At 37.2% G+C, this 13564-nt stretch overlaps 2 protein-coding genes across 11 annotated transcripts in view; both read left to right on the top strand.

Annotated features, from left to right (window-relative positions):
• tnpo1 (transportin 1) overlaps positions 1 to 1126 on the top strand; it is a 34602-nt gene extending 33476 nt beyond the window's left edge. For all 4 annotated transcript variants that reach the window (XM_038304957.1, XM_038304956.1, XM_038304958.1 and 1 more), the window contains exon 25: positions 3 to 1126. The gene's annotated coding sequence lies outside the window, so the exon portion shown is untranslated. The remainder of the gene's footprint in view (positions 1 to 2) is intronic.
• Positions 1127 to 10031: 8905 nt separating this feature from the next.
• fcho2 (FCH and mu domain containing endocytic adaptor 2) overlaps positions 10032 to 13564 on the top strand; it is a 72351-nt gene continuing 68818 nt past the window's right edge. For 4 of the 7 annotated variants that reach the window (XM_038304947.1, XM_038304949.1, XM_038304950.1 and 1 more), the window contains exon 1: positions 10032 to 10240. In XM_038304947.1, coding sequence (XP_038160875.1) covers positions 10208 to 10240 — 33 coding nt within the window. In that variant the 5' untranslated portion in view covers positions 10032 to 10207. The remainder of the gene's footprint in view (positions 10241 to 13564) is intronic. The other 3 variants (XM_038304953.1, XM_038304951.1, XM_038304954.1) reach the window with 2 other exon arrangements.

Raw genomic sequence — 13564 nt, forward strand, 5'->3', positions numbered from 1 at the left:
AGGTCATTCACCATGGGAGACAAGATAGGGAACCATCCCAGGGAACATGTTAACCCTTTACAGGGGAGGGAGGGTGCAGACCCCTCCCTGACCTGGAGGAAGGGGTGGGAGGGGTGATGGTAGCTGCAAGTTCTCAGTGCCCTTAAGCGCTAAGCTGGGGAGGGACAGAAACTGGCAGTTCAACCTTATCATGGGAGGATCTTTAATTTAACCATCTCAATCACAAATAATGGACAATATCACTTTTATTTTCTTTGCTTTAATTCTTCAGATATCATTCAGGAACACAGAAGGTAAATATTAGGAGAAACTGATGAGTCTGTGTGAGATTTTAGTTCAGGATAAATAGATTTCCTAGACTAAAAAAATAAATCTTAAGATTTTAGGTTGATTATCAAGATGCTTCATCTCAAATCAGCTGATGCTAAGAAAGCATTTTATCGAATCCACTTCTGAAAAAAGTACTTTCAGAACGCTGCATATCATCCAAAGGAAGTAACCTATTATTTCAACATTGAAGCAGGGCGAATGCCTCCTCATTCAATCACCAGGGAGCACAATTCAAGAGCAGCTTTTCTGGGATTAGGTAGCATGCTTATAATATTGTGAAAAGCTGTTGAACATTAGTGATGTGTGTTGACAGCCGTCATTGCCATTTGATAAGGTTGTTCTTTGATTGTGTAATCTATATTTAAAATACTTTTAATTTTGTTTTCAACAGCAGTCTGTAACGTAGCATGGCAGGGTCTACGCTGAGTTTAGGTCGTGTTCAGCTGTGATGTGACATTGGAATGAGTCTCTTGTTTTTTGTGGTGTGAATGTGACATTTTTATTTCATTTTATATTTGTTTTTTAGCGAGCGTATCAAATCTTTATCTGCCTAAAACAGTTTTTTTTTTTTTTTTTAATGGTGGAAATTTCCAAAGGAAAATTGAAGTGGAAGCAGGTTGGCAACCTGTGTTTTGACCTCAGTGATATAAAACACGTATGCTTTGTGACTTTCTGCAATCAGAACCAAATATCCCATAACAGTGACGATTTCTCATTGAAGACGAGGGAGGCTAAACCTCCACTGGACATTTTTGTTAAATTATTGGTAAAATGTGCATTGTCAAACTTCAGAAATGTAGTCATTAAACTGCATTACATATGCGCTTCATTTCATGAGCGTGTTGCACAGCTGATGAGCCGCTCTTGGAACTCGATCACTCCTCCACTCTGGAGCAGCAGGATGCTGCCTGTTAGCCTCTATGATAAATCCCTGTTTGAGTTTAGCAGCGAGAAAGTAGAGGCCTGATTGGATAACACGCCAAAAATATATCACTTCCAGTGAGGCTAAACCTCTTATGCCCCATTTACACTACCCTCTGAAAAACGATCCGTGCCCAGTTCGGACCGAGCCTGGATCAGTTAACCGTGCAAAGCTCTGTTCCTTACGACCGTTTACACATCACGCTAGCGCAGTTCCTCGCCTCCAAGTGATGATCTATGGTACTACTGCTCTCTAGGACTGAAGGAGGGAATCAAGCAAATCTAAATGGCGGTGCCCGTAACATTCAGGAAGTTATGTTTGGTTATAATTGTGATATTTTGTTGTTTGCGGAGATCAGACGAAGAAGGCTGTCTCTGCGTAATCCCAGGTTGCACCACGCTCTTTTGAAGCCATTTTATAAAATGTAGTGTTGAAAAGATTTCAGTTGTTGTTTTACAGTTCTTCTGTTTTATGGTGGTTGTCAAGCAACTTATGTGCATTACCACCAACCACTGGATGCTGACTGTAGATAGGAGATGAAGCAATCTGCTCATGCTCTTCTTAATCAGAGAACCGAGCCATAAGTGAACCATGCCGTGACTTAGTACTAGATTTAGTGTGGTACAGTTATCTGGCATGGTCCAGTTCAGTTGCGTTCCATTTACACTAAACTGTTATCTTGGCACGGTTTAAAAAGGGTAGTGTAAATGGAGCAGGGGCGGGTCGTGAAGCTGGCTGCTCGATGCTGATCGGCAAACATGCTGAAGGATGTATTACTGACAGCAAGGAGGTTTTCCTCATGAGCCGAGTGGAAAAAGTGATTGTTCAGTCTGGAGTTTATCATTTCAGAGCGTTTCACAACAGCTATTTTCACCTGTTGTATTGTGTTTTACGTGTTTCAACATTTGTTAATGCAATACGTGATGTTTGGATTTAATTAACGCCATTGAGCTGCCACTGCCCCATAATATCAGTGTCAAACATGTTTTTTTTCTGTGTATTTAGAAAGTTCTGTTCCTGGTTGTTCTGTGCTAAAAGCATGATCCTGAGGATGACTGTACTGTGTCGGGTGGTTGTCACTGTGGGGTACTTGGATGCTTTCATGTCTTGCATGTTGGTGGCCCCCTCATGCTAAAACATTCAGTGGGAGGGAGGAGAGCTTCAAGTTGATGACACTGGGACGCATATAAACTTTGCGTAACGGCGTGCTCTCCCTGAACCCCTCCTCCCATTGATGGATGTAGTTTTAAAATACTGTGAAGAATGTTTAATGTGTCTGCTTTTTCTGTGTTGTATCTATATTTTTTTTTAAGTGTCAAAACTGTTGAAGGTTACAGCCTGAATGTATTCCATGATGGTAGTTTTTATTTTATTTTATTAACGAACCCAGTTAGTTGTTTTTCCTCTGCTGGCCAGAGTAATTTTCTGCAGTATTTGAATCTTTGCAACATTGATGGCGGATGATTAATTATAGGTGCTCAAATGAAGTTTTTACCTAATGCAATAAGCATCTTCATGCAATTGGACTGAAAATGTAGATTTATAGTGATGGAGATAATTCCAGTGCCTTTCAAAAGTATTAATACCCCTTTTGAAGGTTTTTATGCTGTGACAACAAATTACATTACAACCACACATTATGATAAATACTAGTGAATTGCAAGAAAGTGATTCATCATTCAATAGTCTTAATTGGGTTCAACAATTTTCACAGCTGCTAATTCTTTTAAATTTTATTTATTTTATTTTTTGCTGCAAGTCTCAGCACATTTGCACAGCTAGAGACTCGCATATTACCCCTCATACTGCTATTTAAACTAACCCAAAACTAACAGTGCTTCTTGCAAAAAAAAAACACCTTTATTCGATTTAGCCCTGGACTTTGAGCTTTTTTCCCCCTCATACATGAACATGGTTTGAACTAAGCCGTTTTAAGCTCTACCTCTACGTCAGTTTTGCAGCCCACAGTTTAGCTCCACCCATCGGTTCATAATATTACTGAAACAATTAATCGCCATTAATCGATTATTGAAATAATCAACAAATTTACTTATCGATTAATCGTTAAATTGAGGATAGAAACGGTTAGCTGTCAGAGCAACCCACTTGGAGCAGTAATATCACATTTGTAAAAAAAGATATAAACATTTTGCATTTAAGATAAAGAAAAGTTTTCATCTGTCAATATGCTCTATCCAGAACTCAAGTGGAAAAGTCTGAGTTTCACCTGGTCTAATTTCACCAAAGGTTTCTTTAGGGGCCCTTTGGCTAACCGATTATTAATTTATTTTAAAAAATCGACAGATTAATCGTTTTACAAAATAATCGTTAGTTGCAGCCGTACTTCTCAGCTTCACCTCAGCATGAGCATATCTCTAACTTGTTTTCGTTTTATTACCCATTGTTAGATTTTTAAAAGTCCACCAAAAGGTTTCCTTTTCATCTCATGTGACCAAAGAGCACCTGAGATGTTCTCCTCACCTAGCCTGTCTGTGCAGCTGGATAAAACGCTTCCCTGGAGCCGCTTCCATGTCTGAGTCCCAATGAAATGAGTTTAAATTGGTGTTTATAGTTGAACAAAATGTTAAAAACTGAGCACTTTTGAAAGGGACTGTGACGTCTTTCTTATAGGTAACAATTGCATCATGGAATACAGAGGCAAAGACTTGTGCGTGTGTTTCCCCATAACTCTTTTGTTGGAAGCGTTTTGGGTTTTTTTTTTTTTATGTCTGGCACATTCCAGCTGTTTGGCGTGCACAGAAACGCTGCGATCACAGCTAGACGGGGTGTGTTCAGTCCTCATATTCTTTCACTAAAAGAATGTACGTCTATACAAAAAAAAACCCCCAACACAAATGAATGCCCGTCGTTACTGTGCTGTCCTTCTGACTTGACCGCTGCTAAACATTGTAGTTGTTTCACCACTTGAATATGTCTTTTCTAAGTGTAAACCTCAGGTTGCTTGTGTTCCAGTGTTTTTATGTTGTTTTTTTATTTTCTTAATGTGTACACCTTTTATGCATCCCCCTAAAGTCCTAAAAAGTAGTAAAAAAAAAAAGATGTTTTTCATGTAAGAAATGGATAAACATGGATGTTAACAGATGTGTTACTTGCAGCACTGTGAGCTGTCAAAAACCTAAGGGTAATAAAGATAATTTCAGCAATGGTAACTTGCACATATTTCGTATACCTTTTACCTAAAGCAAAAGTGATTGACCTTAGTGTATTCTCTACATAAATGCCATAAGAGCAAGATTTCCTTGATTTGCAATATATTCAGTATACTGTGTTGAAACCAATCCAGAAATACGAAGTTGAAAAATCAAAAAAATGTTGACTTTCTATAGAGCTTTATTAAACGACTACATTTTATAAAGCACCTACCAGTAGTTAGCGATGACTGAGCTCCTGTATTCTGTAATCCAATCAGCCTTTTAACTTCAATAGCTAATCTGCCTTTCACCTTTTTTGCTAAGAGAAGCAAAAACATAATTTTGATAGACTTGGTTTCTTCTTTTTTTTTTTTACAAGCTGCTGAATTTAGAAACAAGTGATACTTTTGGGGCCACCAAATATTTTGGATCATGCAAAGACTCTATATTGTACTGTAGTAATTTTGTAATATTTGTAAGATGATAAAGTGGGTGTGAATGATTACCATTGCTTGAATCTATACATTGTTCCAATAAATTGTTTACATTATGGGGAGTCTTTGTCTTGTTTCTTCACAGATTGTGCAAAACATTAACAATTAAAACACTGGCAGCCTTGAACAGAGTCCTAAATTACACTAATGTTGTATTTCTGCTGCAAGTTTCTAGCATCAGCTTGAGGTTGGTCTTGTTAAATTCATGGGCTTATCTAAAGCAGACCTGCTGTCACTGGTCCAAGAAAGGCCTTAAGACGACCTCAGTTCAACTCTGCTCTGGACGGTTTGAAGCCAAGAGAATGAAAAGAATGACAGTTTTATTTTAGTCTTTAGACTCTAGTTATATTTTAGTCCTACAGTAGTCAAATATACAGTTGTTCTTGATTGTTTACATTACACCCCCATTAAAGAAAATGATAAATTCACACTTGTAATTCAAATAACACTAAACTGAAAAGGTAAGAAATAAAAAATGTACTTAATGATTTGGTAAAATAAGAAATTGATTTAGAATTTTTGTATGAAGAAAAACTGACAAATTAAAGTGCCTTGCTCATGAGCAGTGAACCAACATACATGTCAACAGGTGCTGAAGTCCGACTGAGCATTACAGAAAACACCTGATTGCAGGGATGTCTCACATTTCTGCTCAGTGACAGGAGCTTCATCAGGCTTGTTTACTATTATTAATTGATATGTACACAGATATACGATTTCCGTTTTTAGAACTGATTTATTCTGTCAAATTTCAATTTATTTTCCTCCTAGATTCTTCCTGATTTTTTTCTGTCTTTAATAGAAGGGTATGTAAACCTTTAAGCATAACTATATACTTATACTATATACTTAGGAACCTTTTTTTTTTTTTAAACTAGTTTAGATAATTACAGAATCGAAATTTTGTTCAAAAGCTGATTTAACCACACAGCTGTTGGGTGACCATAATTGAAGAAAACAATACTCTTTAAATCATTTTAAAAATGTCTTGACTGGAAGTAATCAGGATATTTTACATCCTCCCCCTCCCTTCCCCAAGGCTAAGAACTGACCCTCCCCTATCATAACCACACATGTTTGCAGTATAATCACTAGAGCATTATCTGTCAATGGAAAAGTACTTTTTTGTGTTTATATGAAAGCAGCGCCTTGACATTTTTTAAATGCTACCGACCTGTTATGTTGCCACATTTCTGACCTAAAACTAGTTTGTGAAAAGAGAAAAATGAAAGATGACATTCTTCTAGTTTGCTGGTTTCTTTTTCTTCTTTTAAATTTTTCTTTCAGCGATGACTTCCCTCCACAAACTACAAACCATTTTTGATAAAGCTTAACTCCTATTAATATATTATTTAGTGTATTTCTGCTCTAAAGATTTTGCAGTTTATAATTGTGGGATCAAAGGAACATGTTTGCATTTTACATCTTTCCTCTTGAGGCAGAGTTTGATGGTCATTAGATGAGTCAGAGCAGGATAAACTCACACACACAAAAACTTAATTAAAACTTGTTAAAAGAATCTGTTTATTTGTTTTTTAAAATCAAAGCAAGGACAGGAAAGTACTGGTGAAGGTGATTTTGAAGCAAATATGTTAAATATATATTTTCAAAAAAATTGGAAAAGGGGGAAGCACAGAGCATTTCAAAAACTATTATAAAAGATTTTACGAAACATGAGACCTGTCAAAGTGTTTCAGTCAACTTCTTTTAAAGCCCAATCTTTGGTTACTTACTACCTGGGACCCTCTAGGGACCCCGAAAGTTACAAATCTACTGGTTGCCCATCCTCATAACAGTGCCCCTGAAATATTTAATTGTGTTTGAAATTAAACAATTAGGATTTACAATCAATGACTCAATGACAGTGAGACCTGGAGGGACGTGGTTGGGAGGAATGGCCGCCCCGATCTGAACTCGAGTGGTGTTCTGTTGTTGGACTTCTGTGCCCGTCATGGATTGTCCATAACGAACACCGTGTTCAAGCATAAGGGTGTCCATATGTGCACTTGGCCTTTTTGGCCTTTGGGACTGCGGAATCAGCTGATGGGTACCGGCGGGCGAAGCGGCATGCAGCTCGGGTGGTTGCTGAGGCAAAAACTCGGGTGTGGGAGGAGTTTGGAGAGGCCATGGAGAAAGACTTCCGTACGGCTCCGAAGCGATTCTGGTCCACCATCCGGCATCTCATCTCTGTTTTGGCACCATCCGGCATCTCATCTCTGTTTTGTATACACTGTGTGTATACAAAACAGAATTTCATTTTAGCGGCAAAATCAACATTTTCATTTCATAAACTGCAGCAGTGATTCAAATACATGGTGCAAAAATGCATTGATATGGAAGTCTAGAGCATTAATATATATGATGCAAATATTTCAATTCAGTTTATTTATATTGCACCAATTCACTGACACATGACCTGAGTGAAGTTGGCCCCCCCACCCTCTTCAAATCAGACAAAATTAGTGTCAAACATTTGTGCTATGTTTGTGCAGGTTTGTGCAGCAAAAACTTTCGTTTGTGCCACTATCATTTTAAATAGAAATATTTCTAGAGGTCATCAAAGGTCAACAAGCCCCCCCCCCACCTTCTTCAAATTAGGCAGAATGGGTGTCAGTTAACTCGGCTCCGTTTGTGCAGCGAAAATTTTTGTTTGTGCCTTTATCATTTTTGTACAGTTTAAAATTATATAACCATAGGTTGGCAACTTATAATTTATATGAAATTCAGAGTTTCAGAATGAACAAATGTTAACTGATCTTTGATGGCTTCTACTAACAATTATTATCATTAAAATGATAGCAGTACAAAAAATGTATATATTTCAAAATATGCATTTTTAAGTTTTAAATATATTTATTTTATATATTTTATATTTAAAATTAATTTTAAAATGTTATATTTTTGTATGGCAAAAATTTCATTTGTGCTGCTATCATTTTATTGATATTAATAATATTTTGTAGAGGTCATCAAAGAAACATCTCTTTATCTTTATAATGATAGCGGCACAAACGAAAACTTTTGCTGCACAAACCAGCACAAACGTAACACAAACTTTTGACACCAATTTTTGTCTAATTTGAAGAAGGTGGGGGGGCTGGTTGACCTTTTGACCTTTACATTTTCATTAATGTCTTCAAAGCCAAAGCAGCACAAACAGCAATTTATGCTGCACAAACCAGCACAAACGGAGTTAATTGACACCCATTTCATCTGATTTAAAGGTGGGGGGCTGGTTGATCTTTGATGACCTCTACAAACATTTCTTCTTTATATCTTTAAAATGATAGCGGCACAAACAAAAATTTTTGCTGCACAAACCAGCAGAAACGTAGCACAAACATTTGACATTTGAAAAAGGTGGGGGGGCAACTTCACCCAAGTGTTATGAGCTATTGTTATACTCCTTTGATTATGCTTTGTGACTGCCTTCAAATATAAATTATTTGATGAATACTATAATAGTTTTCTGACAAAAATAATTTGCCCTTATTTAAGAAGGCATTCTCTAGGTATGTTAAATGGCCAGTTTCAAAAAAGGTTAAAGAGACTAACTTTCAAATCGCTTGTGAAAAATATTTACCCAGTGAATAAAATTTTGCACAAGAGATTTGAATTGAACAAGCTGTGCCTTTTTGGATTTTTCTGGATGAATCCCTTAATCATCTTTTTTTTCCTGTCCCTTTTCTTTCAAACTACGGAGAGACATAAAAAATTGGTTGTCCCTTAAAATTGAGGACATCCAAACATGTTGTATTATGTTGATGACCTTGATAGTAAAATTTCAGATATGGTTGATATTATTTTCTTGCTTATCATATACATTGTTGTAAATGGAGAGGTTCTACTCCTTGTTTTGATTTATTTCTTAACTAATTTAAATTGTTTTACACCTCATTGAAACATTTGAAATCCGTTTCTGCCAAAAAAGTATCTGCCAGTATTTCTACTTTTTTTTTGTTTTAAATCTTGCTCTATATTGGCCTTATTGTTTATGTATCTGTTCTTGTTTTTAGCCCCAAGTTCTGTTTATTTTTTTCCCCCCTACCCATATTGTAATGTTTGTACCTCAACGAGTATGGCAAGCCGTTTTAACATAAATTTGGTCGTACCGCCTTTACATTCAAGATATCTTAAATAGTTTTATGACTAGGCGTTTTAGCGATTTAAGATATCTCTAATTATATTTTGACTAGTCGAAATGATGTCAGATTTACCATTAACTTGTATGGAGACGTCAGTTTAAGACATATAGAATGAATTACTGACTATCTGAAATACACATTTCAGATATCTATGATTAAATTACGACTAGTCATAAAATAATTTCAAGATATCTCGATTTTAGTCTTGACTAGTCATAATTCTAGTTAAAGATATCTCACATGCCACCATAATTCATGATATCTTAAATGTATTTTAGGATAGGAGATATGCAGTTTTGACTAGTGATAACTAAATTGTTGACATCTTAAAAGCAAATAATGACTAGACAAAACAAATATAAAGATTTCTTGAATTGTAATTTGGACTATTCAAGATTCCTTTTAGGATATCTCTAAATGAATTAAAGATATCTCATTATTTAGCTTTTCCATTAAAGATATCTTAAATTGAAATTCTGACTAGCCAAAATGTGTAATGATCTTTTTAATGGGCTTCCAGGAGAATCATTCCTAAAAAATTCCTTACCGTCAGTTTAATCCACAGGAGAAGTTAAATCAGCGTGTGACTCTTTAAATAACAGTTCCGGTGTCATAATTTGAGATATCTTGAAAGGAATTTTGACTAGTCTAAATGTAATTTAAGATATATTGAATTATTATTCTTCCTAATCAGAATGTAAAAACAGTCATCTTAAATTACCATTCCGGATAGTCAAAATGTATTTTAAGATATCTGGAACGTAATTACGGATGGTCAGACGAAACCGAATTTATGTTAAAAAGACTTGCCATACAACGAATCTTTGTACACTATTGGTTTGTTATATAAATTAATAAAAATTTTTTTCCTTTGTTTGATTGAGGAATTTACGGAGAGCCCCTGAAGGCAGCACGTGTCTCTCTCCAACCGCCGGTGGTAGCGCTGTTTCTTTCCGAGTCCGGGGAAGGAACCGCTGGGAAAAGCAGCAACAGAGCTCAGTCTGGCGGAGGTGGAGTCTGGAGGTGGGGAGGGAGAAGAAAGGGGAGAGGAGGAAAACGGTGAAAGGCACAACAGAAACTGGGGGAGAGAACGGTGGATGATTTACGCGTTTAAAGTCGCATTACAGCTGCTGGAAGAGTTGCGGCGAAGTGGAAAGGAACAAAATGTTAACGCCTTACTTCCTAGAAAATTTCTGGGTAGGTCTTGTTTATTTCACATGCTGTTTACACCGGTGCTACACCTAATTATTTGGAGTCTGTGTATTATTATTCCCGTTACAGTTATAGCTGTGCGGTTTGTAGGCTGTGTCCGGTACACATATCCTATCCGCTCCTCAACTGCCCAACTAACGTCAGTGTTCTTCGGTAATAATTCAGTTTTTACCCCCGGGGGGGTTTGGGCCTCTGTGAACCTATCTAACTTGAGAGGAAAAGGTTTCCGCCCCCCCCTTCCGGTGATTGGCTGCGTGTGGATTTCTTGGAATGTTTACGGTCAGGTCCAAGAATGCTATTGGATGATTTGCCTGCCACTTACGTGCTCCCTGCTGGACGCGTCACTTTCTTCCGTAAAGAAGTTTCAGTGAGAGACCCAGATGTTTAGTTTAAAAAGAATACAAGAAAAATGAGAAATATATATATATATGTGTGTTTTCAAAATCTCTGTTTTACATTGTATAAAACCGATGCTTTTGTTGGTATTACACTCTACTGTCAAAGGTCATCTCATTTCTCACTAGGAATTTACATAGCTAGGTCAGAGCAGGTTGTAAAATAGGTGAAAGGCTGCCTGGTTTGATGACATTGCTAGCTGCATTATAGCTAATGAACCAAAGAGATGGATCCTTTATGGCTTTCTTAGAATATTTACTATTTCATTTAACCATTTACGATCTGTTTGACATCTTTACATTCTTGCTTTTGCTTATATTGGCTACCCTTTATTGCCAAACACTGTAGTTGCTGGAAACAAGGATGTTGGTCACTATACTTTTTAAAATCTAAAAATTGTTACTTTTCACACAATTTAGATTGAAGCTGTTGCAAAAGGAAATGTGTCAAAACATTGCTTAGCAGTGTTTGTTTTTAAATGAATGCCATTAAATACTTTTAATGAATCTAACTTATTCATTATTGGTTCAGCAAAAAACCTCACATTCATTACTGTTGAAAATATGTTTGAACAGTAAAATGTTGTATTTGAGAAACAGGTTTTGCTTGATTGTAGTTTATTTTTGAAATTATCATAAAAACATAAAAAAAAAACCTGAAACCAGCACTGGTGTCAAAAGTACACACATTTGTTACTTAAGTAGAGGTATAGATACTGCAGTTTAAAAACACTGATAAAAGTTGACGTATCAAGTTGACCTCTTTACTCAAGTAAAAGTGAAAAAGTATGTGCTCCAAAAACTACTTAAAGTGCAGTATAAAAGTACAAAATAACCTTTAAAAAAAACTGCCAGATGCCACTATATGAATTGAAAGCTCAAGCTATCGACTATTTAGAAAAATTATTTGAGATAGGGCCAAGGATGAGGAAGGTCTTGTTGGTCTCCATCTCCCGATACACTCTCGCCTGTGTCCGACCTTTCAGACATTTCAACAACGTTTTCTGAATCTGACATTGTAGCATGGCATAGACAATTCACGTTTGCAGTTTGAAGAACACCTGCTTGTCTCTGATGATTTCTTTTAGCTAACCAATGAGTGTTTGCGTTATATGACTCATCCAATGACACTAGTTTTCACTAGATGTGGATGGCGCCAATGATCTGTATTGGATGGGGCACATGACAAGAAAAAAATATTTATAAACATTAAACCGAAGCCAAGAGAAACAAGTAACGTTTTTTTAAAAAATGTAAGGAATAGAAAGTACAGATACTTGTGTTAAAATATAATGAGTAGAAGTCAGAAGTAGGAAGAAAAATAAGTAATGGAGTAAAGTATAGATACCTAAAAAGTGTACTTAAGTACAGTAATGAAGTATTTGTACTTTGTTGCTTGACACCTCTGAAATCAGCTGTAAGTATTTGAAAACATCCTAATATTCAGCTGGTTTAAAATGTTTTACTCCAAACTTCTGTTAGTTTCCTGCAATGTTGCTAATGGCAACAGGGTCCTTAAGCCGGGCATGCAGTGTTTTTTTTTTTTTTTGCAATCGTTGCGCGCAGCTGCTGCTGACACTACGACTAGTTTAGTCATACAGTGTGAGCTCAAAGCTCACGATTTATGTTCGGCCCGATGCTCTGATGCAATCTACCTGCTCACACTGTAAGACTAAAAACCACGTCGGACTCAGCTCTGCTGTGAGATGGAGCTGCTCTGTAGCCCTCTATCCTGAAGCCAAACAAATAGAAGGGGGATATTAAGCTCAATATAGTGAAATGTGCTGCCTTGGCAATTTGTGCAATATTGTGCTAACCCTAACCCTAACCCTGAAAGTCCTAAAAAGAAAGGGTGACAACGTATTTGGAAAAAAAGACTTGGCTGAGCAAATGTGGCTACTACGGTCTGTCAATTTTACAGACAGAACTGCATTTCACTCATTGCATCCCTGCCATGCTGCTGTGTTTACGTCTGAGAGGAAGAATAAAAAGAAGAATCCTTGTTTGCGCATGTGCCCTGGGCGTTTTGTCCATGACGGTCGGGAGAAAATTAAACATGTTTGATTTTCTTCCAATCTCACGATTCCTGATGGGGAAGTGGTCATGAAAGGCTGATCGCCCCTTGTTACCCCTTGTACACTACACGACTCACAACGCACGATCGGGCTGAAAGTTGGCCCGATCGTAAGATTCCTGCACGAATGGAAAATCGCCCCAAAAAACGCTGGGCTTTAGGCAAGACCTGTCACGCTAATGCCTGCTTTAGGGGAGCTTTTGAGGCTAAGTGGTTAGGCCATTGCTCTTGGAATCCCATGTTCTGAGTTAAAGCCCCACACCCACTGACACAGAGCCACTCTGGATCCCTGCGCAAGACCCTTAACCATCACATTGCTCCCCGGGCGCTGCACAGTGGCAGCCCACTGCTCCCAAAGGGGATGGGTTAAAGGCAGAGAGTTTGTTTCGTTGCTTTGTGCTTGTGACAGTGTAATGAGAATAAAACCCTGGGAAAAAGGGGAAAAAAGATCATAGACAAGTTTTATTCAGGGTAGGGTAATACACTTAGATTTGGGTATGTTTACTTTATGTTATCATGAATTCTAAAAGCTGTTTTGAAGGCAACATGCAGCAAATACCGTAAAAAAAAATCAAGCAGTCAGAGCTAATGTGGCGACAGCACACCCACTGATAGTGCATTCTGAGTATAAGGGCTAAACAGTGAAATTACTGAACCCTACCCTTTCCTACTAGGTGTCAGTAAACGGCTGTATTTGAAGTTTCTGTGGATTATAGATTTTAGATTACAGTTAGTGTTGCCCAAGTAGGGATTTTACACCAGGAACAGTTAGTATGGAAGGTGGAAAAACTAAAAACTATTTCATTTAGGAAATAGAAGCAAGACTTGCACTGCTGCAAA

This window comes from Cyprinodon tularosa, unplaced genomic scaffold (genome assembly GCF_016077235.1).
Source record: "Cyprinodon tularosa strain WSP-4 unplaced genomic scaffold, ASM1607723v1 ctg55, whole genome shotgun sequence".
Taxonomy (NCBI): Eukaryota; Metazoa; Chordata; class Actinopteri; order Cyprinodontiformes; family Cyprinodontidae; genus Cyprinodon; species Cyprinodon tularosa.